Source organism: Podarcis liolepis, assembly GCF_965112155.1.
Source record: "Podarcis liolepis genome assembly, chromosome: 12".
NCBI classification, from domain to species: domain Eukaryota; kingdom Metazoa; phylum Chordata; class Lepidosauria; order Squamata; family Lacertidae; genus Podarcis; species Podarcis liolepis.
In genome coordinates, this window is record NC_139563.1 from 27,398,886 (window position 1) to 27,423,930 (window position 25,045).

General features: G+C 43.0%; 1 protein-coding gene across 4 annotated transcripts in view; it reads right to left on the bottom strand.

Moving 5' to 3' along the window:
• Window positions 1–280: 280 nt before the first annotated feature.
• Window positions 281–25,045, bottom strand: part of CDK6 (cyclin dependent kinase 6) — a 107,974-nt gene continuing 83,209 nt past the window's right edge. For all 4 annotated transcript variants that reach the window (XM_083467709.1, XM_083467712.1, XM_083467711.1 and 1 more), the window contains 3 exons: window positions 20,360–20,410; window positions 12,551–12,686; window positions 281–11,906 (listed from right to left, as the gene is read on the bottom strand). In XM_083467709.1, coding sequence (XP_083323835.1) covers window positions 11,760–11,906; window positions 12,551–12,686; window positions 20,360–20,410 — 334 coding nt within the window. In that variant the 3' untranslated portion in view covers window positions 281–11,759. The remainder of the gene's footprint in view (window positions 11,907–12,550; window positions 12,687–20,359; window positions 20,411–25,045) is intronic.

Genomic DNA, 25,045 nt, shown 5'->3' on the forward strand with positions numbered 1-25,045 from the left:
TTCTATTTTGGTGGACTATGGCTCCCATCATCCCTGACCATCAGGCATGCTGGCTGAGGCTGATGGGAGTTGGAGTCCGGCAAGTTCATCATACTTGCATCTAGATTCTGGTGTCCCCCCCCCCCCCAGCTGTCAGGAAATTTCTCTGATTTATTTTAAGAGATACCATGTTGAAGACCACATTTAATACATTGCTTTTAGTTTAGACAGATTGCACTAAAGTTGATAGGGAGCATCTACTAGTGAAAAATAACAATAATAATAAATCACAGGAACCAGATGATGTTAATCTGTTTTTTTTAAAAACACCATAACATTGTACACCAAGGCTTTTATAAATTCACAGGTATTTCAGATTTTAAAACAGCATCCCTTACAAAAAGATGTCTCTCAGAATATGATGAGTCCCTGCTGCATTGCAGAGTTACAGGAAATTATTCAGGGCATCAAGTTCAAAGTACACTTAATATTTGTTTGAGAATGACCCCAAAACTCCCAATTTGACACTTGCTAGTTTAACACCCCCCCTTAATTTACAATGATTAGTATCTTGGTAAAGAATATCACAAAAATAAAGATAAAACCATTTAACAGCAAAACTCACCATAATATGTTCCCCCAACCATTCGCCTATACAAGGATACACATAATGAATCAGTATTTTGGTAGGCATGAACTCTTGCAACTAAGCCTAAACCATGAAAATGGTACTTTTGAAATACAGACTTTTATATCCAGATGCCAATATTTACTTCTAGCTCCGTGGCTTTCATTTATGGTTCAACAATTTGGTTGCCAGCATTTTAACCAGCGGCTTGATCTACAAGCATTAGCCAGTGATAATGTTCATCTCAGTGCTGAGAAAGGGGTCATTTGCTGATTTCAGCAAATCATGCCACTAATAAAGAAACGGGAGCAGGCTAGTCAAAGCTTTTGTGGTAAGCTGGCAATCCTACCAATAAACACAGAATGCTTTGTAAGTCATAGTTAAGAGAACATAACAAGAGCCTGGTGGATCAGGCCAGTGGCCCATTTAGTCCAGCATCCTTTTCCCACAGGTGCCTGTGGGAAGCCTGTAAGCAAGATCCAAGCACAACGGCCCTCTCTCCTTCTGTTACAAAAACCTTTATGCACAATGATACCTAAGGCTTACTCTAATGACAAGAAATCAGTGAAACGGCTTTAGGTATCCGTCACTGACTAGTTTCTAGTGACAATGTCAAACCAAAACACAGAAAATAAATCAAGCTCTTTTCTTCTAATTTTAATTTCCAGCACGATCCTTTTCCACTCTACTGTTCTACGTGTACATTTCGCTTTACCAAAACTTTCAAGTTTACATACATTTTAAAAAAACACAAACAAACAAATGAGACCTAAAAAATACTACGTCCAATAAGCTTTCTCTCTTCAGTTGCAAAATGCAAATATTATACTATGCGGCTCACTCAGATTATGTACTTTATATCCTGTCTAACATTTAGTCCCTACAATCAGATTAGCAGCTTGCATATCTAAAACATTTTAAGGCAACCTATATTGTAAAAGCACAGACCTTCTACACTTGCAGCTACTGACACGTTCCCTAAAAAGGCTAGTAATATACTACACTTGTTTTTAACTCTGAGAAGCCAATAGTAGTATCCGTTTTAGTAAAGAAAAGCACACATCAATTAAAATAGCAATCATTTACATTGCAGATAAAATAACTCGGATATAAATGTCCATCTTTTCAACAAATGTTGACCCCAACAATTGGGTCCAAGTGCTGTTACTAACCATGTGTCCTCACTGCATCAGTCAGTTACGAACCAGGAACCTGAGACTGCAAATACTCCCTTGCAATTGTAAACACACTTATTCCCAAGTAAATCTCATTGGTTTCAATGGAAGATGTTGAAGAGCAACTATGCTTAGGGTCGAGACCCTGAAACTGTCGTCTTGAAATGACTTGCACTGTAATGATCCTGTAGAAAAGTCAGTTGACTTCAAGAAATGTAAATGAAACTACTCGGGGATAAATGGGTTGAGGATTGAGATTTTATTCTATTCCTGTAACAGCCCAAGCCAGCTGAGCCAGAGGAATTGACTTTAGTAGGATGATTTGTAGCCCCGTCACCAATATTTGCACTGGCATATCTGTCTGCCAAAAATGAATACAGCTGCATTTTGTATCATGGTACTTGGGATGCTCAATCAACAACATTTATTTGGGTAAGTAAGTTTTAGGATCACTCCATTAGTCTAACTGAAGCATGGGAACTCTACATGCACACAGACTCTTATCAGTTCGCCTTAATAGGATAGCCCAGTGCTGCTCCCATCTATTTAAGTGAATGGGGAGATCCATTTACATGGGAGCTCTGCTTACACATCTGAGCACCCAGAGTTTAGAACCAGGGGACACAGTCCATAATCTAAAGACCGGCGTGTGCAGAACCTTCCCGTTCTCTTCCATGAAGGGATCCATGCATGGACAGGAGATTCTTGTCGTGTACAGAGTGATCTCCTTGTGCTTAGATGTGAAACTCCATGACCATGAAGTTCTAGACTTCCATTAGAACCATTGGATTAAGGCTATTGCATAGAATTACGATTACGATGGAGCTGTACTTGGGACCACAGCTGAAACCAACTGAAGCATTTCGCTTAATTGCAGGCGACCAATTATACCGCTTTTGTATATTTGCATGTTCAGGCCCTAGGACTGAAGGAATATTAACTTGTGAGGAAATAAAAATACATGACTATATAATAATAATAATAAAAACTACTCAATGGCACATGTACAAATGAAAACATGTTCTGATTCTAAGAGAATGCACCATATTCCCCACATTCTGGATTTCAAGTTATAAAACAGGTCTTTGAAGCGATGATTTTTACATATATATATAATATTATATGAATACTCAGGTTCTCAGGGCAAATTCTGCCCCAGGCACCAACCTTCTGTGTTTACACAGTGAACCCACAGACACACAGCCTTTCACACAACTCTCTTTAGCAGGAGGGGGGATATTATAACAGGGTCTAAACAGCAGGCGGCTGAGGTGGAATGCAGGTGTTCCCCACCATATACGCTATTCTGTCATCAATATGTGGCAAAAGCAAAGGTGTAATGGCTGAAGGGGAAGGCATTTTAGGTAGACTACTACAATATGGCACTGAGGGACACAGCATGAGATGCAGAGTCAAGGAGAACAGATTATTACTGATGGCTCTTCAGGAAGGCCATGCTGAATATGTGGAGAAAATGGGGACCTCAGCTGGTATTTGATCTTGCTAAGGTGAACACATCATTCAAAAATAAAAAGCAGTACTGGATCAGAAGAATAAAATGTGGAAAAACTGTGACATTCCACAACATGTTGCTGGACAAATACGAGTTGGAGCCTGACAACATCTGGAGAGCAACCCCTGTCCTAGTAGATCTAAAGAGCATGGGATAAATCATTATTATTTAAAAATGCAAGCCCCCCGCCATATAAATTCAGCCCTCCTGAATGGTACTATGTGATTACCAGTCAGTGGCAACAGGATTTGTAAGGAGGCCACTTTGCAGGGTGGCGAGTCAGGGCCCTGGCCTCTCTGCTGCTGACTCCACCGTCAAAGTGGGTCTCCAAGGCTTAGGCAGGGCTTTAAGTGCTTTCCTTTTTAGCTAGGAGAACAATTCGTTAGGAACTTACAAAGGTGCCTTATTCTGCTTCAGACCATTAGCCCATCTAGCCCAGGATGGTCTACTCTGGAAGGCAGCTGCTCTACAGGTTCTTAGGCAGACTCTTTCTTGTTCAACCACCTACGGTTCTTTCAAATGAAGATACCCGAGACTGAATTTGAGACCTTCTGCATGCAACGTGTTGCCTCTACTGCTGCACCAATACTCATTTTGCTGTATATCAGAACCTACCAGGGTATACTGTTAGCATCTGGGCTCTGAACAAGGTGGGAAGGGGTGGGAGGCTGTGGCCCTCCAGATATTGTTGCACTTGAACTCCAATCAGTCCCAGCCAGCATGGCCAATAGTTAGGAAAGCAACATCTGGAGGGTGACAGGTTCCTTTCCCTCGCTCCAGGGAAAACAGGATTTCCTCCTGCAAATGCAAAAACCAGGTTAATGAGAGAACTGAACACCTTATGAGTTTCAGGTCTGACCTGAAATGGCTTTGGACAAGCTCATTCTAAAGTGCCTAATGAAAACGCTTGAAATGCTGAACAGCACCAGTCAAGACTATTCATTAGTACCTTCCATTAACTTATACATTGTGCTAGACACAGTACAGTGCAAGTAGGTTTAAAAACATAACCTACAGGTGAGCCTAATCATGCTTACTCCCAGGTGAGGGAGGGCTAGAACTGCAGCCTTGATCTAGTATGCCATTATGCTTTTACAGCGAGGAAAGACGAACCCCTCTGTATGAAAGTTCCAACACACAAGTTGTATTAATATGGCAGTGTCCCTGGGTTTTGATTCCATTTTGTGAAATACTTTTAAAGTTATCATGTCACACCGTGCAAGAAAGGTAAATTGCTATGGAATTACTTTTGTTACTAGATCCAGAGCTTATATAAAAAAATAGTTTGAACAAGTCATGCCCATCGATTCAGTCATATGGTTTTTGCATTTATTGCCTTAGAAATACAGCTGCTCTGCAGGTTCTTAGGCAGACTCTTTCCTTGTTCAACCACCTACGATTCTTTCAAATGAAGATACCCAAGACTGAATTTGGGACCTTCTGCATGCAGTACAGAAGTACAGTCTTTTTTCCCTTAGCACCACAATTTCCCATAGCCTTAGCATCTGTTAATCATTAGCTTTCAAAACTTACTAAAATCCTGCTCTACCCTAATGAAGGTTTACCCAAGGTTTTTGCTTACTTGGCTATTTTTAAGTTTTTATAAATGAGTTCCTCCAAAGTTCTATTTACATCTAGGTCAATGACCACAATCCGGGAGTTCTTGTATGCTTGCTTGGACATGCATGGCTCCCCTCACTCCTACTTTACCTCTTCTGCTAATTGTCAAGAATTAACTGAACTAATTTCCCAAAGTGTGCACTGGTGCCCCTTGTGGCGACCCATTGGAAGTGATAGAAATCATGTTTGGAGACAATAGCACGCCGCTGCATGCAAGAGGTGCCGTATGTATCGAGCTAACTACTGGATAAATCCCCTAGAGGAAAAGCAACCCAAATGCATTGGGAACAAGTGATTAAGTAATAAATGCAGCTTGTCTGCACAATACCTTGTGTGTTTCTCATTATTGTACTTGGGGAAGAGCTATAGCTCAGTGGTGGAGTCTGCTTTGTTCCAGTCTCCAGCGTCTCCCAAGGATGGCTGGAACAGACCATTGTCTGAAATGCATAAAGGCACTGCTGAGTCAGTGTAGGCAATACAGAGCTGGATGCACCAATGGTCTGACTCAGAATAAGGCAGCTGTCCATGCTGGCGACCCTCCTTTCCTTGCTCTTGTGGTGAGTCAATTTTTCTCTTCCAAGGTTCCAGCATGGGTCCTTGCAGGCAGCCCATCAGTTCCTCCTGACCCTCATTGCTTTCAGTTGCTTCCTCGTCAGGGCTCTCTTTGATTTGACAACAACCAAATTCTGGCTCTGCTATGTGGCTTTGTAGCTCTCCTCCTAAGGCAATTTTTGTCACTATTCTTGGGTCTCTCTGCCTGCCAGTCTTCTAGCTTCCTCATCTGCCTGCCTTTCTTTTTACTTGTTGCTCCTACCCAATCTTGCCCAGTCTTCTTCAGGTGAACTGTTCCCCAAACTATGCTCAGCTATACCTCTGCTGTGCTACATTTCTATGGCTCTTGCTTTCTACATTCTGCCTAGGCCCTCCTATGGGATTTGCCCCAGTGCACCATCATAACTCTAGCCTCGGTCATGATGGGACTTCTGCTTTCATTTGCCCACATGCTTGGCTACCCATAGCTCAGTACTAACAGGACATGCACAATACTGTTTTTGCATAAACAGGTTATATAATTTCCCTGCACGACCTCCATGCACTTTTCTACATTATGTTGTTCATAATATAAATACTAAGAGGCGTAGCTTCATGCTAGTGTGAGAACATTTTTTGAAACACCCTGATCCTAAGCACAGTACTTGGAGGGGTTTCAGTGGGTTGTAGTTGTGCTTAGGATTAAAGTGCTTGACCAAATTCAGTAGCAGGAATAGCAAGTGACCACTACAGAGCAAAATCTCAAAAAAGTGTGAGGATTTACCTCTCCTGAAGTCATGACAAAGCCAGCAGTTCTCATTGATTCATAAAAGAGGACTTTTGCAATTGTCTGAACACAACTGGTTCAGAGCAAATGAATAAAAATAGCAAAAAGGTACATTGCTGGGAATTTGCAACTTAAGCATTCATGGACAAGAACCTGTAATCGTAGGGTACCCCAAGAATAGTCTTTCCCCTACATTTTGATAAAAATGGGTTGGACAGAAGTAGCCATTTTGCGAAGAGCCCTTTGCTGACAATGAAAGTTTGGAATGTTATATGCTAGGAAACTGCTGAACCTCACTGAACTGCTGATTCTCACTGAACCACACATTTGCAAGCATTTGTGGCAATGTGCTGAACAATATTATGAACAAGGGAAGTTGGCAACATTGGGCAGAATGCAGAGGGAACGAGCAACACAAGCACAGAGTTATGTGCTAAAATCTTATTATGACTAAGGTACTCACCCATTCTCTAGGTATACCTACTGCGGACAATGTCCACTGCCTTCCAAAGCTCTGGTCTCAACATTGTATCTCTACAGATATAGAATACCTGAAATTATGTCCCAATACCAGTCAATGAAATTGAGTGGGGTGGGATGGAACTAATTAACACCCTGTCCAAAAGCAGAATATGAGAGAACATCTGACAGAAAGTACTGGTAGAGAATTTCTAATCCACATATTGTACTAGCGAATCTCATCCAAACTTCAGTTCAAACAGAACTATACTAATTAGAAAGGTTTCACATAGCAGACACCGCAAAAGCACTGCATGCTTTTGTATTCACTTTCATTTAACACAGCAAACACAGTTAAAATGCCTGACCTTTTAAAGCATAATGTACATTTTATGACCGGTATGTATCTATATAGAAGTCCTGATAATGTTTGTAAGTTTGCAGGGAGACATTATCTTTTAACTAGAAAACTATCACAGCATATCTAATTATTCCAACTTTTAAAATAGGCATTGTTTCTAGCAGCCAAGAGATTTGTCCTTTGTACAAATAAAACATTATTCTAAAACAAGTATCTCATATAAATATAGAAACGGAGCACAATACATTAGGCAACACGACAATAGATTTTGGCAAATGAAAATGCAGGTGGACAATCCAAACAAGGCTGATCTATGATACCAAACAAAGCAAAGGGCCAGTCTGTGACTTCTGCTAACCCAAGCAGCTGAACTAAATGATATGAGAGCTTCAGGGTATTACCTTCCAATGGGGCAGAGGATGTTGGTGTACAGTACAACATATCCTAGGGCTTTATGCCTCGGATTGCACACTGCACATGCTTAAGTAGTCAGAGCCTGTGTTGACCTATCCCACCTGCATGGCAAATGGCAAGAACCATGTAGCTGATGCAATATCCCACAAAATTCATTGAACTGTCTGGGTTCACAGGGATGTCCTATCCTGCAAAATATTTTTCTTTTCCCACAGAAGACTCCTCCTGAACACCCGGTTTGGTGCTATAGATCCCAATCCAGAGAGCTGTGTTTGGTGGGCTTGGCGTGTACAGCAAGGGCTGATTCCTTTGCATCTCATCACAACTGCCTGAAAAACTGATCCTCAGACACCAGGAAACCTTCCAGTGCAGCATAAGGAACTGCTGCCAGAAGTGGAAAAAGCAAGGAGTCCCACTGGTCACCCCAAGCCCTTGTGCGTTCTAGAGGGGCTCTCTGGATTGGGGCCAAAGATTTTACCTGGAGGCAGGAGAGCTTCCTATGCAGAGGTGCCCTAAGCATTTATAATTCCATTCCTGTGCTGAATGAACAGATATTCACAAAGATACATATCCTAAAGCTTACGGAGGTCTATAACTTACATTTTGTGGCACCTGGTGTTGGGGGGTGGGGAACACATTTTTAAAGGGGATAGTCAAACAAAAATATAAGCAGCTGAATGACAGGATTAATATGCCAGTAACCGGGGGTACACTGGGAAGTACGGAAAGGTTCCTTCTCTAATCAGGGACCCAGGAAACAGCTTTATACCAGGTCAGGATATTTGTCTATTTAGCCTGCTCCCATCTATGTTGGCTGGCAGTGTTCTCCATAGTTGCCAGAGACTGAACCAGAGACTCTCCATACGGAAAGATCGTGCTCTGAGCTGTGGTGTCTCCCCAATCCTCTCTTGGGCAGCTTGGTTACACCTCAAACATGGCAGCAATTTGGGTAGACTAGAAAGAGACTGAGGTTCGCGACTGGTCACGCAAGGTGCTTTTGCATCTATGAACTGTGAGATGTTGGGACTTGGCATGACCTAAAGTCATGACGTTGCTATGCCCCGTGACTACCATAAATCAACTATCAGCACGTTAAGTTTTAGTGACATGCTGTTATGCATACTATGACAAATGGATGATTTCAGCTTCTGGAAATTAACTTTTAGATGTGTTGTTAAGTGGCAGAAAACTTCCATAGCATAGCATTCTTATTTTTTTACAGTGCACCCCCAATAGTCCTTCCCAGATGCAGGTGTACTTCGATTATGGAAAAATTACAGGTCCTGGAAAGTGCTAATTTGGGCTGTATGTATCTTCTTTCAGAGATAAGAAAAACAGTATCATAGAGATAGTGGCAATCATGGCTACATACACTGATTGATTTTTGTAAAAGGTGTTTTGATCTTAGACCTTTGGCTTATAGGAACATAAAAAAGGGATGCTTCCTTCAAAATTCTGGAAATGTGCACCACCTAGTGGCAGCACTCAGAATAATTTCACACTTCGCCAATTGCATCAGAGGGGCATATGAAAGCATAGTTTGGTCCTGTGAGCTTAATTTTTTATAGTTCTGAATGCCATCTGTATGGGGCAGGGAGTGATCAGGCCTACAGTGGGAATTTTTTTTTAACTCCTTTACTCTTGCAATGTGATATTGAGTAAAATCAAAACCCCACCACACAGTTGTTGTTTGTGCCAATAGCACCTTCCCTTGTGCCCGAAAAAGCAACGGGGGCTGGGAGGGCAATTTTAGTCAGGATCACACCATGGGATTTTGGTGGTAGAAAAGGGTCATCCCCTCCCCTTGCTCTGACTGGGCATCTACGTGCCCACTACTTAAAGACTAGGAAAATTAAGCATGCAAAGTGAAGCTACACACTGCACCTAAAGCAAACCTTTTGTGCCATGCGATGCTCAGGGCACACCCAAAAGAAAGCTTTCGCTACACTTCAGTTGAGGCTTTAGGGCAAAGGATGAGCAGCAGCACCTGGGGGGAAAGTCCACTGTGTTGGAGAACTTTTGCACACCAACATCCTTCCATTTCCCTGCTGCTGCATGGAGAATGCACCAGAAAATGTTGGAGGAATCTCCTACAAGTGAACATGCAAGGACAGAAGAGAGTGGCTGATACAGTTCAGGGCCAAATTACAAGTGACCTTACCAGCATAGTTCTGCCCTTGAGTATAGGTCCTCATTTCCAGTGCTGGCCTCCCTATTCTGATTGGCAACCAAGCATGGGGCTAGTGGGCTTTAACCCTATGTGCTCTCATTCTGATCTGGATCGGGCTTCCCTGCACTTGTAATTTGCATTGCAAAGAAAGGTCCCATTTTAACAGATTTTTTGGGGGGGAGAGCCCCAATCCTGTTTGGTAATGCAAAGGGTTAAAGCCACCTGTCCCCATGCTGGAGGGGTCTAATACTGGTCAGCTTGTCCCCTGGGAGAAAACTGCACCCAAGGACAGAACTACTCAATTGTCCCATAGATTTCGGCCCCCAGTAAATTGAAACGACAAAAACAAAAACAAAAGGATGGGTTAGCACAGCAATAATTATTGTATGTGTTAACAGTACTAGCCATCAGTTATTTCCAACAGCACCTATCCCTCTGGTTGTTGCTGTTGTTACAGCTGTAACACATTTGGGCAGTATTTCCCTAGAGTTACATCTGGATCACTACAGTAGAACCAGGCTAGGAGTACATCTTTCTCTCGTGGATTAAAAATATTTCATCAAAACCATACTACAAAAATAAATTTTCTTTTTAAAATTCTATTTTTTTTAAAAAAAACCCAAAAACCCTTAAAACTAAAATATATACAAAATTTAATGTAACATTTAAAGTATTTGTGATAAGGCAGCTAGGTGAATTAATGAATAAAGCTGGCTGGCATGTTTGGCAGAGAAAGCATAGCAAAGCGATCAATCTAAACGGTGATTCAGAAGGGCTCCTCCTGCTTCACGGTGTAGAAAAATAAAATATCCTAAATTATATGAAATGTAAAGGATCTGAGGTTGATATGCAGGGACAATTCGTGCACTCCAGTGCCTGAGGTTTATTGTGGGTAAGGCGTTCAGTGTTTGTATGTTAAGCAATGCTGTAGCGAGCACTTGCCTCCTAACAACACAATCCTATGCATGCTTCCTCGGAAGTCAGTCCCATTGTACTCAATGTAGCTTACTCCCAGGAAAAAGCACACAGGATTGCATTCTTGCACTATAACCCTATACCTGTCAGTTCAAAAGTAAGTCCCACTGAGTTCAATGAATCTTACTTCCAGGTAAGTGACAATAGGATTGTGAAGTCAGATTTGTTCTCCGAAGACAGGGAAAACATTTCAGCACGTGCTTTTCATTGTTCACTGAAAATAATATGGAGGTAATACTAAAGGAACACTTGGTTTTTCATATACCCATTTAAACACGTTAACTGGGCATGATAGATGTCGGAAATGTATCACTGCTGAAGATGTACAGCAGTATCATGAAAGGATGAATAAAGAGGTTACACTTTGCGATGACTGACATAATAACATCAGCAGACTAGAGAAGTGATCCTTACATTCTTTTTTTAAAAAAAAGAAACTCCACCTTTTCCCTTTTCCATATGTGCACAATCTTGTTAATAATACCCTTGTGCATTAAGCTAGAGACACAAGTTATTATGAGTAGCAACAAAATGCTGTAATTATCATCTCATGTTTCCTATCAGGGAAGGACATTCCTGTGTGATTACAATAGCCAGATGTGTTTGTACACATTTCTCTTAACTGCAGGCTGTATAGAGGTTCAGTATTTTCAATGTCATTCTTTTAAATATTGCTTTTAAGGAAGTAATTTTCTGAAATCATTTTTTTAAGCAAAGCAAACAGACTATCACCGTTAACTCCAAAGGAGTACCGAATCAGACTTCAGCACCTAGACACCGAGGTTAAGTCAGGTTTTGGTAGTGAGACTGGATTTCTCTAATCCACGACGGCACCATTCAATGTAAGGAAGAAGAAAATGGCAGCAAAAAACTGGTCAGCAGCTTCTCTTCACCTGGTGATCCTCAGGTCAACTAAACAAACATCAAGCCACAGAGGGAGTCATTGGAAACCTTGACTCTTGCATTTGCTTTGATGAAGGCAACTTGGTCATTTTCCGAGGAGAAGCAGGTCATCATCCCGAAGAAGCACTCAGACCATAAAGCCTCTGGGGAATAACCTTCAGTCAGACAGCTATGGGTTTTTTACCCTCAATGGTGACCTTATCATCTACATTTTGTTCATCTGTAAGTTGGACCTCAAGCAGCCTTATGGTGTAGTCATCTCAGTGGAGTTTTGAAGGGATGACAAATCAGAGTCTGTATTCTCCTTGCATTTCTCCAGATCATGAAAATAAGGGTGAGATAAGGCATCGTAAGCTGATATTCTCTTTGTGGGGTTGAATGCCAAACATTTCTGTATGTAGGGAAAATGAGACAATTATAAATTAGAAGGCACTGTGGAGTCTGAGACAACAGCAAGGCTCATCTTATGATACTGTCCCTTAAAAGCTTAGCAAAGAATGGCAGCAGTTCCTTTATTCCGATTAAAGGAAAATAATGGGAAAACTGAGGTTTTGTGTCCTTGCTTCCAGCCCAGCCACAATACACCATGAGGGAGAGAGAAAACACTATAATTATTAATATCCAAAACGAGCAGAAAAGATTTTGACACACTTCATTTATGGATATTTTCTAAAAGATATAATCAGAGGTTCTGACATTTTCACCCATCATCACTACTCCTATTAATTTCACATACAGTGGTACCTCGGGTTAAAGACGCTTCAGGTTACAGACTCCGCTAACCCAGAAATAGTACCTCAGGTTAAGAACTTTGCTTCAGGATGAGAACAGAAATCATGCTCTGGTGGCGTGGCGGCAGCTGGAGGCCCCATTAGCTAAAGTGGTACCTTAGGTTAAGAACAGTTTCAGGTTAAGAATGGACCTCCAGAACGAATTAAGTTCTTAACCCTAGGCATAAAGCATATTGCTTTTTGTTTGGGTCACGTGATACTGGCAGCAGCTAGTTTCTAAAGCTTCAGTGGAGCAGACACTTACAAGCAGCAAGTCTTTGCCTAGTTCATCAATATCTGTTACGAAAAGCTCAATGGGCTGTGGATCTCTAGCAGGAAAAGCATTCCTTGGGAGGGCAACGTCACTGGGCCAGTCCTCTTCTTTGGGAAGCCCAATTGCACTGCAAGGAAGAAAGGAAGAAAGAATCAGGCATTTAACTCCAAGAAAAGCACCACTACTTACTGCTTCATTCACACCCCTGCGCTGATGACATATCTCACCCACTTGAAAAATGCACTTTGTGCCACACCCTGGCACTATCCCTCTAAAGCACACTTCCCCCAAACTGGTGCCATCGCTGCTGCAGCTGATGCTAATCATGTGAGATCTTGCACACTCAGCAAGACCTCACACGATTTCAGCTGACGCCGGCACCGCTTCTGTGATGGAGCAGGTCGGGTGTCCGCAGGGCTGTTGCCTTGGGGGCTTCTGCTGCCTGAAGCAGCTGATTCAGTCTGCCTAGTGGCTGAGCCAACCATGCCCCCCCCCAAATCCTCCACCCCTCCACCCCCAAAGTTAAAAAAGCAAAAGCCAATTAGAATTCAATGGGGATCACTCCAAGGCTAGTGGGTTAGGACTACAACCAGAAAAACCTCAATGTATCAGGATATATCAGAGTTTACTTATTATCACTGTTCTTATTTTTCAGTGGCATTGCAGCTTATGGCCACATAAGGGGAAATGTACAGGTGTCTGTACCTAAAGAGATTAGAATCCAAAACAGACAATGTTGAAAAACAACTGAGAGAGAGAAGAATGGGAGATCCCTGCCTGGGAATGTAGGCAAATGAAGCTATACATACTGTACCTAAAAGTTTGTTTGCAGCTGGGAATTAAGTGGACAAGGCAGAAGGTTTAAAAAACAGGGCTGCAGGCAGAAAGCAAGGGAAGCAGGGGTCCCTGATGGACGCCTCATTGAGATATTCAGCTTTCATTTCATACCAGATTATAAGCAAAACTGGCATTTGCAACTGAGTTTAGTATTCCTTTGAGGCACAAAGCCACGTGGAAGGCTGGGAAACAAGAAGGAAAGGTTTGTGTTGCGCCACAAGGCGGCAGCACTGCTCTAGTTTCCCAGGAACCGTTCTTTTAGTGAGCATGTCTAGTGAAGCTCTTACTGTATCTCAAGGTGGAGGATTCTGCAGGTGTCAGGAGTGCTGATTTTGGCTACCCAATAACCACAAGGCACAGGATAACCTTGCAGATCCCTCCTAGTGTTGAAGACCACCCATGAGCAGGTTGATTTTGTTGTGACCGTTGTGCAAACTCATGAGTCCTGTATGCATGGTTTACTAGCAAATTAAACGTACAGTCAGAAATAAAAATATATAGCTTTCAACTTCCTCTGTTGCAACTGTCTTTATCATAGCGGCTTTATTTATGTCAGGTTTTTAAAAAAAATCCAAACCAACACTAATGCAGAATTTCCCCCGTGATATTTAAAATGGCTCCACAATGTAATATAAAAAAACATAACATCAACTGAATGTCCTTATAACAGGATTAGCTGAGAGGCAAAAGAAGCACAGGAAAAAACCAGAGAATACAAAACACACTAGATGCTGGTATCTTATTAAAGCCCAGCCCGGAGGAGAGAGGCTGCCTGGGAGGCCCAGGTGAACTGCTGGGAGGTTTTGAACAGGATATAAGTGAAAATAACTAAAAATGAAATCAATAGGAAATGAAACAAAACTATAACCACAATTAATGAGAGAGGAAAGGTTGTATTCAATGCATTTGCCCCACCAGAAATGTCACAAATAGTTTGCAATGGTCCTACTCAGAGTAGATCCTTTAAAATCCATAGGCACAGCTAACAGGGTCATTAATTCCAGTAGATATTTCATTATTTTATTTATTGAATTTATATACCACCCTATACCTGCAGGTGTCAGGGCAGTTTACAGAAAAAAATATTCTCTGAATAAAACTTAATTGAATACAACCCTAATACTTTATCAGTTTATTATTTTAATTTACAGTAGAGGTTGAGCAGGTTTAGAATATAAAGGCTTAAGTATTTGCATATACATTAACTGTGGACGCCTAGTGATGCCATTATTTATTATTTGTTTTCTTCTTCCCTCTCCATTCTTCTTTTGTATTGTATTTCACATTCCTATTAAGATTTAAGTTTTTGGACGGGGACTGTCCTATCATTCATTCATTCATTCTCTCTCTCTCTCTCTCTCTCTCTCTCTCTCTCTCTCTCACACACACACACACATATAGTAAGTGCCTAATAATAAGAATACTTATTATTAATAGCATGTATTCATCATGTATTTTTTTAGGTGACTGACGGTGAGTTACTTCAGCTTCCCACAACTGCTGTTTTTCATTATCACACTCCCAGGACTGACATACATGATGGCAGCTACATGCATGTATCCCCGAAGTGTGGGGCAATACAAGATTATGCAGTCAACATATAGATAGCATGCTGTAAAGCTTTTTACAGATACACAAAACACATGACCTAACCGCAATTCATGTAAATATGTATGAATCAACACCTTGAGAACTAGCTACAAATAAATAAAAAATATAGCAGTAAATAGTGATGACCAGTGATGTGGGCAGGACACCTTTCCAGTGCTTATTTCTCCACAGAAAAATTCCATGTTTCATAAGTTCATTAGTCACAATGAATGGCTGTCAAATGCAAATACAGTATAAAGTGAGGTTGGCCATTTCTAATTATTTTGCTACACTTACTAAATGCAAGTAACGTCAACATACTAAATCAGAATGCACTCTAGGGGATCTGATAATTTTTTCTGATGCAAACTGAACATTTTCCCATGCAAATTTCCCTATACAAATTATCCTAATGTGCATTGTAATTTCCCACTCAAATTTTCCCAGAAAACCAACATCACTGATGATGTCAACACCGATTGCAATGGAAATTGCTTCCACTCGAATGTGCTCAGGACCGCAGCCCTGGTATTTTTACAACGCTTCTCCTAGGTGCTCAACGCATTTGGTTGTTCAGCTGCCCTTCTGCCCATGTATGAGAAAAATAAGCAAAAGGTATGGGAAAGCAGCAGATGGGTGGAGGGATGGCCCTTCATCACAGCAGGAAGTTGGGTCAGATAGCCTTTTGGTCCAGCCCAGCCCTAGGATTCTATAATCCCAAATGAACTTTACAATTACCCTGGGAATTACAGCGACCACTCCTACTTGCTGCCTCTTGAACTACTTGGTGCACTTCCCTTGGTTCTATAAGCAACATCACAAAAAGAGCAATGAGAGGCGAGGCAGAAATGGCTCTCGCTTAAAACGTTGCAGGAAACTGTAGGGCAAGGAGTTGAAACAGCACAGAAAGAATTACACAACAGTTTGTCTCGAGGAGGTGGATATATACAACCAAAATGGAAGCTCTGTTTCCTCTCACATATCTCATTGCAAAGAGAAAGGAGCTGCTTCTTACCTTATGCTTTGCTTTATCTCTTTTTATGCATTGCACCTGTGTAAGCTTAGTATTTCCATGGATAACATACTCCAGGGATGGGCAGGCTTTAGACTTGCAGAATCTACTCCCCCCCCAAATCCCAACCGGACTCGAGTGCTAAAAGCACTTAGAATTAAATTATTTGGAGTCCAGAAATTTGTTTTGAGCACCAGAACTGAACCAAGGGCACAGTCCTTCTGTACAGAATTCTATTCCTGCCCCCCCCCCCTTTAGAAAGCTGGGAGTGCTAATTTTGTTGTCGCCATTACTATTTACTTATTTAAAAGGTTTCTGCACTGCCCTTGATTAAAATGATCCCAGAGTGAGGTGCAATATAAAAGGAATGCATAATCAAACCTAGGTTATATAAATCAATATAACATTAAAACATCAACATCAATATTTGTTAAACAGCTCTGATTCAGGAACCCTTGTCAACATACTTCAAAGCACCCAGAGATCTCCCACTTAGAGCCTGATCTATCTTCTGCCCATTCCTGGTCCTACTCCAGTCCGCAGAAAACAAATCGTGATGTATGTGCCCACTCGGAGATGCAAGCAGCATCTTTGTGCTATCAATTAGATTTTTGGGACTGCCAGTTGTGGAAACAGGAAAGTGCTACTAAGCTTATTCTGAAGCAAGAGAAATGCTAGAAATAGTAAAGTACAGCTGGAACAGAGACTTGGCCATTTCCCTGCCGCTGCAAGAAGACTTGCAATAATGAATGTCTTGTGGCTGCTCAAGTTGGCATAGCATTTTCTCTTTCGGATTCATGGGGAAATTCTTTTCCACACAGGTAATTGCACCCACTAGAAACAAATAGAAAAAGCTGTTTTCTGGCTGCTCAGCCATGTCCTGGCTCATTTCCCCCACCAGAAATGTCATAAATAATTTGTATTCTTTATTTTTTTTAAAAAAGGATTGCAGCCATGCTTCTTATGCCATGAAAAAACGCACAGTGCACATATCAAAGCATTCTTTATCTAGTAAAGCCATATATAAATGAACTGAAGGGATCATTCCCAGCGCCAAAAAGACCAAACCGCTGAGGGCTGACTTTTTCTAGACTGCGCAGGAAAAGCTATTCAGGGGCATGACAAATTAGCCATGCTGATGAGTCATATACAGTGGGGCAGAGCACACAGGAAATGGAAGCCAACTTGGTAAAGACAAAAACCAGCTATTGAAATTGTGTTGTCCAAAATAAAAATCTCCAGAAACAGATATGATACAGTTTTAAAATTGGACAGTGATAAGTTTGGCAAAAGCACTGTTTGACTCTTTTCTAAAAAGCTCTTTGAAAAAGTGGCTTTTCAGAACTGAATAAATTAGTCTGGAGAAAATAAGATTTCCTTTCCTTGCCGTGATCTTCCAAAGGTGTAGGGAACCTTTGGCTCGCTAGATGTTTCTGAATTACAACTCCCATCACCCCTGGCTATTGGCCATGCTTGCCTAGGGCTGATGGAAGTTGTAATTAAGCTGCCCAACCATATGCCCATGGGAAGCCAAAAAGCCAACAACAAAAGGCCACAAGTGTCCCAGCATTCTTCCATTTGTATACTCCAGCAACAAGCATCCAGAAGCATGCTGCCTATGGTACTGGAGGTAAAATCTAGCCATCATGACCAGCAGCCATTGCTAGCCTTAAAAGGTAGAGGTACCCCTGACCATTAGGTCCAGTCGCGGATGACTCTGGGGTTGTGCACTCATCTCGTTCTATAGGCCGAGGGAGCCAGCATTTGTCCGCAGACAGCTTCTGGGTCATGTGGCCAGCATGAGTAAGCCGCTTCTGGTGAACCAGAGCAGCGCACGGAAATGCTGTTTACCTTCCCACCGGAGCGGTACCTATTTATCTACTTGAACTTGATGTGCTTTCGAACTGCTAGGTGGGCAGGAGCTGGGACTGAACAACGGGAGCTCGCCCTGTTGCGGGGATTCGAACTGCCGACCTTCTGATCCGCAAGTGGTCTGTGGTTTAGACCACAGCACCATCCGCATCCATTAGTAGCCTTATCCCCCTGCAAATCTGAAGCCATTCAAGCCAGTTACTGTCACTATATCTTGCAGCAGCTGCTTTCCATAGTTTAGCCATGTACTAGATGAAAAGAATGTCCTTTTATCTGTCTTGAATGTTCTAACATTCAGTTTTGTTGAATGGACCCCTGGTTCTACTATTATGAGCTCTCTATCCAATTACTCAATACCATGCATTGTTTTATACTAAATAAATAATCAATAAATTCAGATATCTCCTATTATGTCCCCCTTTACTTACCTTTCTCTAAACTAAAGTGCCCCAACATACTGTAGCCTTCTCAACATACTGGAATATTGCTGACAGAATATACAGAATAGCGCTTAAATAAAAATGTTACTAAACTGTCAACAGTAAGAAATAAAAAATGTAAAACTGAGGTTGGGAAGAATATGAGCACAGTAAAGAGCAGGAGCTTTTTCTCCCTTTCACCCTCTTTCTTCAATGCATTCAGTGGGCATCTACCCATCTGATGCATGCTGTAGAAGTCTGCTGCATGTGTGGATCTGGAGCATATATGTTTTAACTTTTAAAATATCCTGTGTTTATGTTATGTATGGGCCACTCTTTTTTATTTTTAAAGATTTCCAGTGATATATCGCCACCCTGGGCTCTTTTGGGAGGAAAGGTGGGATATAAATTTAATAACAAACAAACAATCCCCAACAACCCAGGCTTCCTTGCTTAATGCTTAAAAACAACCATTGGTCATGTTGCCTGGGCTGGTGCACATTCTAGTAAGAAAGACTACATAAAAATGAGCATAAGAAACAGAAAGGAGAGAACGAAGAAGTCAGTGCTTAGAGGCTTGCACACTAATGCCTAGCAGAAGCTTAAGCTCCCTGTTAATACAGTGTTTGTTTCTATTCTCCATCCTGAGTTTGCCGAGCATCACTTCTCTACCATTCATGTCTGCAATTCATGCATGCAGCCGCTCTTCAAGACTGATGACCTATGCTATCCATAGCTTGGTCATTCTTCCACAGCTGAAGAAAGGGTTTCCTAAAAAGTGTGTTAAAAAGGCATCGGGAAGTCTTTCTTTTCATTTCTGCAGGTTGTTGTGCCAAACAACGGAGAACTCTAAGTAGCAGACTAGAGCAGAAGCTACTTGCCATTCAATCCCAATTTTTAAAACACTATACTGACTTAACTAGGGGAAACAAATAGAATTAGGATTTTAAAATATGTATCATAAAATAAAGTCCCATTTTGACTACAATGGTATCAAGCAGCGGACCACTGCAGTGCCAAAGGGGATTAATTTAATTTAATTTAATTATTAAAATTGTAACTTTCTCCCAAAGGAGCCCAGAATTTCTATTATTCAATAGACGCAATCCTCCGTAAACTGTCCCAAGACTGGGTACTCCAGTGCCAGTTGCTGCAGTGGTACAAACTATTATCTGCACATAAAGCAGTGATGGGGAACCTGTAGCCTTCCAGATGTACTCGGACTCTTCACTTTCCCAACCCCTGACTGGTGGTGAGGCTGGCTAGGACTGATAGGAACTGGAGTCCAGCAACTTCTGGATGGCCAGAAGTTTCTCATCCCTTATATAATGTATGCACAGGAGACGGCCTGGCTACAAGGGATGAAGGACCAGCCAGTATACAGCTACCCATCTACCCATCTTTGCAGGCCAATTGGCTCACATCAATTTAAGTGCGGAGATGGGGGAATTGCCTTCAGGCTTACAATCTAAAAAGGCAAGGAACATAAAGTAAGGAGAATGGATGGGAAAGGAAGAGAAAGGAGACCACATCACAGCTATGCCATAGTATGAAACAAAAGCATAGCAGGTTAGGGTACACCTAGAAAGGAAATACACTGTACAAAATTCCTGAAATTGTAAGGCACTAGGGGGAAGCCTTGCCACTTTATGAAATTAAAAAGCAAGAAGACTCAATACAATTGTAGGATGAACATTTGATTCCAGAATTGTGGCACTTTTCATGGAACACAGACATGGAAGAGACTGCTAACATGTTTGTTCTTAAAAAAATGAAATAATAGAATTTCACTAAGTGGGGAGGGGGATTTGCATTGCTGTCACCAACATCATTAAAGACAATAGGCAACAGACGCTGGTGACATTCCTGTAGTGACATTCTATAGAGCAGTCAATCTGAAGAAAGGGATTTGCCCCTCCTATAAAAAAGGCATATCTAGTGCTTGGAAAGTAAGATAGAAGTTTTATTTAGAAGGGCAGTATCTGGACTCAGCAACAGATGAATGATTCCTGTGCACTTATTGCACTAAAAATTAATTATGTGAAAAAAATGCAGGAAGCTATTACTTACTCAAAGATTTTTCCTAGCTGATCAACATCCGAGTTTCCACGAAAAAGTGCCCTGAAAAGAAAAACAGAAACACCTTCTGTAATTGAAGTAATTTTTTTAAACATCCTTCATCTAGCTTTCCTATGTATTTCCCAGTCTTGGCTGCTTTAGCTTCTTCAGTGTCTGACCAACCAAAAGAATACATTTTGAAATCCATCCAACATATGCTAGCTGCGGGGTTTGTTGGACCCTTCTGACAGTTCAGTTGCTTCCCACCACTTGGAGACTGTAAAAATCAATGCTCACTGAGAGAGAAAAAGCTGGTTGTTAGAATCCACTCTTCCCAAACCATTTCCAACATAATATTTTTCTCCCAAGTGAGAGCTGAAAAGTCTTTTTAAAAAGAAGCTCTATGCGTGTCTCATAAGACTAAAACAAATGCTTTGGGTTTAATAGTGCCACTGACAGCAACTCCATAAGTTGTGCGTTTGAAATGAGTAGAGCTACATTCTATGTACAAGCCAATGTCAGGGCTATTCCTTATCCAAACAATAGAAACAAAATTAATTGTGAATATGAGGAACCTATTTATGTCTTCTGCAACAAGGAAGCCACATGCATTAAAGGTAGAAAGCCTATTTTTGCAAGCCTTATACTTAGTTCCTTAAGAATGACTCATCCTGAGCCAGGCATGAGTATCAAAGCATTTTCAACAGATTAACTCATTGGAAACCACCTCACAGCATGACAAAATCCACCAAGTATGTACAATAGGAAAGGGAAACTAGTGTTTAGGAGAAAAACAAGACCTCCCATTTCTAATCCAAATACACTACGGAGAGCCACGTGGGACCCTCTAGAACTGCCAAGACAGCAGCCTCAAATTCTGGGCTGGAAGCCAGAGATGAAAACCAAGAGAAATAACTTCCAAACACAAATATCTGGATTCTGTCATTGTTAGTACAGTATAGCCAGCTAAGATGGTAGCTGCCTCTCGTGATGTTCTTACTTTCTCCACAATCCAGCATCAAATATTTTCGAAAGAGCGTTGCAAATTCACTCATATCACCCAATTAAAATGTCTGCTTGTGGTTGTCAACTTTCCAATATTTTTGTCACCTTCAAGGAAATGACAGGAACTCCATAACAGCATTCTTTTTTTTTAAACCCACCACAGTCCAATGACTATGTAAGCAACTCACTACAGAATTGTAAGATGGAAGAATTTATAACATTTTTATTGAGGAACAACTGCTTTCATTTGCCAAGATGTGTGTGGTTCTATTCTGTGGTCTGTAAAAAAAAAATTCCAGGTTACGAAGAGGGTGAATTAGACAGGCAGCAGTGGGGTTGGCTTTTCTCTATTTTTATTTCCCCCTCCCTCCGTGAACAGCCGTCTGATCCAGACATTCTCACCCCAGGACCAGAGGTCTCAATACTACTTGCCTTGGTTCCTGCCCCACCGTCAGACACCCTGCCAATCACCCCCCAGGGCCACAGGATGAGAGGAGGTGACACTCCAGGCAGGAGCTTCAATGCCACCAGCAAAGTGCTCAACTAGCTACTTGAGAGATGGGAGAAGCATGTGTAAGTCAAGTCCTGACAAAGAACCAGGAAGGGGTGGAACCTCCAGCTCCTCTGATAAGCTCTCAGTCTGAACAGGTTTATTACTGAAGCAACAGCTCCAAGCTCAACCTTCCTGAACTGTGGAAACCAACAGCAACACAATGAGGAATGATGGTAATATGACATCTGAAACAAAACAAAACAAAACAAAACAAAACAAAACAAAACAAAACAAAACAACACAACACAGTTTTCTTAACTAGCTCTGAGGAAGACATCTTTGGGATCAGCTGCTACCTGACCTTAAACTGGTAATGCCTAGAATTGAACCTGGAACATTCTGCATGCAAAGCATGGGCTCTACCATTGAGCTATGGCCCCTCTCTACTGGATTAGTCTAGCCTCCATAAAAACAATGTTAAAATTGAATATTTAAAACTGAAACCTCCCATTATGGGGAGGAACCACCAAGCAGAAACAGATGTACCAGACAAGGGGAAACCATATTTTCCCAGCAAACTGCAGCTTATATCCTGGGAACATGTGATTTCCCTAGAACTGACACGCTTACTGAATGCGGGTGTCTGGATCTTCCACAAAATTAAATAATGACAGCACAATGTCAAATACCCTAGTTTGCTTTCCAGTAGAAGGTCTTTGTGTTTTGACCCCAGGGAGTCCAAATGGCAGGCAAGGAACTAGCAGATGTCACAGCCCCAAAGTGAGATAATCTCACAAAATCCCTCTCTAATGTTGCTTGGGCTCTCCTCAGTTCTGTTTTTGTGCTGTACACAAAAATGCCAAAAATGCAAAAATTGGAAAGCACCCTGCAGAATACCTGTAAACAATAATTGGTTGAAATGTGAGGGATTGCTTTGAAAATCCTCAATATTTTCAGGATCTTGAGATACAGCCTCGTTTTTACAGCTCTGAACCAACCATGGGGAAAATTTTTCACAAGCCACAGCTGACAGCACTGCATAATTTGGACCCACTCTGAGTTACTTCTAGTCAAATGCAAGCTCCTGTAATGAGCTCTGCTTGGCTCCAGGCTGTCTCTCTGTGAGCATGAAACTTCTCAGTGTGGTCAGATACTTCTTCCTCTTCTTTCCTATCAGTTACTATGTCTGTGCAAGTGGATGTGAGACACAGTGCAGAAGGAAGTTCATCTGAATGTCGCTATTAAGCATGATTACAAGCAAACGTTATTTCCTTACCAAAAATAAAAAAGAATGACTCGGCCACAGCTAGATGGGGGGGAATTTCTATTGAATGTGTGCTTACTTCTAGAAATAGGCCTACCATTTTGTAGCTGTCAATATGAGTTTAATCTGAAATGGCACAAAAAAATTACCACAACATCCAGCACACTGAAATGGCAGGAATCTGATAGTGTTAAGTTTGCATCTGAGCCCAATGTGACCAAGTCCAATTGCAGTAGGGCACAAAGCTGGAAAGTACAGTGGTGCCTCGCAAGACGAAATTAATTCGTTCCGCAAGTCTCTTCGTCTTGCGGTTTTTTCGTCTTGCGATGCACGGTTTCCCATAGGAATGCACTGAAAATCAATTAATGCGTTCCTAGGGAAACCGCCTTCAGACCAGATCCGGGGACAGTCTGTCCCCGGACCTCTTCTGAAGGCTGGGGGGGACGGGACAAGGGCTTTTCTTCCCACCCCCAGCATTTTAAAAAACCCTGGGACAGCGGAGGACTTCTCCGCTGTCCGGGGCGATCTTAAAATGCTGGCGGGCGGCATTTTAAAATCGCCCCGGACAGCGGAGGACTTCTCCGCTGTCCAGGGCGATTTAAAAGCCCCTGGGAAGGCAGGCAGGGGGGACAAAGACTTTCGCCCCCTGCCCGCCTTCAGAAGGTGTTCCCGCCCCCCGCCCCGCTTCGGAACAGCGTTCCGAAGTGGGGCGGCTGGGGCAGGTCTTCCCGCCCCCCCTCCCCGCTTCGGAACAGCGGGCTAAGCGGGACCTCCCGCCGGGCATGCGAGGCTTGCCGACATCTGCCTGAAGCAGGGGGCGGGCTCCGCAGCTCACCCCCTGCTTCGGGATGCAGGCTGCTGCCCCAAGCCTTGCGCGCAAGGCTTGCCGGCATCTCCCCCAAGCAGGGGGCGGGCTCCGCAGCTCACCCCCTGCTTCGGGATGCAGGCTGCCGCCCCAAGCCTTGCGCGCAAGGCTTGCCGGCATCTCCCCCAAGCAGGGGGCGGGCTCCGCAGCTCACCCCCTGCTTCGGGATGCAGGCTGCCGCCCCAAGCCTTGCGCGCAAGGCTTGCCGGCATCTCCCCCAAGCAGGGGGCGGGCTCCGCAGCTCACCCCCTGCTTCGGGATGCAGGCTGCCGCCCCAAGCCTTGCGCGCAAGGCTTGCTGACATCTCCGCCAAGCAGGGGGCGGGCTCCGCAGCTCACCCCCTGCTTCGGGATGCAGGCTGCCGCCCCAAGCCTTGCACGCAAGGCTTGCCAACATCTCCCCCAGGCAGGGGGCGGGCTCCGCAGCTCAACCCCTGCTTCGGGATGCAGGCTGCCGCCCCAAGCCTTGCGCGCAAGGCTTGCCGGCATCTCCCCCAAGCAGGGGGCGGGCTCCGCAGCTCACCCCCTGCTTCGGGATGCAGGCTGCCGCCCCAAGCCTTGCGCGCAAGGCTTGCTGACATCTCCCCCAAGCACGGGACACGGGGAGATTTTAAAATGCTGGGGGTCGGCAGCGCTTCGTTCCCGACCCCCAGCATTTTAAAACCTTACCGGGACACGGGGAGATTTTAAAATGCTGGGGGTCGGCAGCGCTTTGCTCCCGACCCCCAGCATTTTAAAACCTTCCCGGGACACGGGGAGATTTTAAAATGCTGGGGGTCGGCAGCAAACGCTTCGCTCCCGCCCGCCAGCATTTTAAGATCGCCCGGGGCAGGCGGGGGGAAGGCAGGCGGGGGGGAGCAAAGACTTTTGCCCCCCGCCGGCCTTCAGAAGAGGTCCTCTTCTGAAGGCCGGCTGTGGGCGAAAGTCTTTGCTCCCGACCGCCAGCATTTCCCTATGGGCTTTCGTCTTGCGATGCAAGCCCATAGGGAAATTCGTCTTGCGAAGCGCCTCCAAAACAGAAAACCCTTTCGTCTTGCGGGTTTTCCGTCTTGCGAGGCATTCGTCTTGCGGG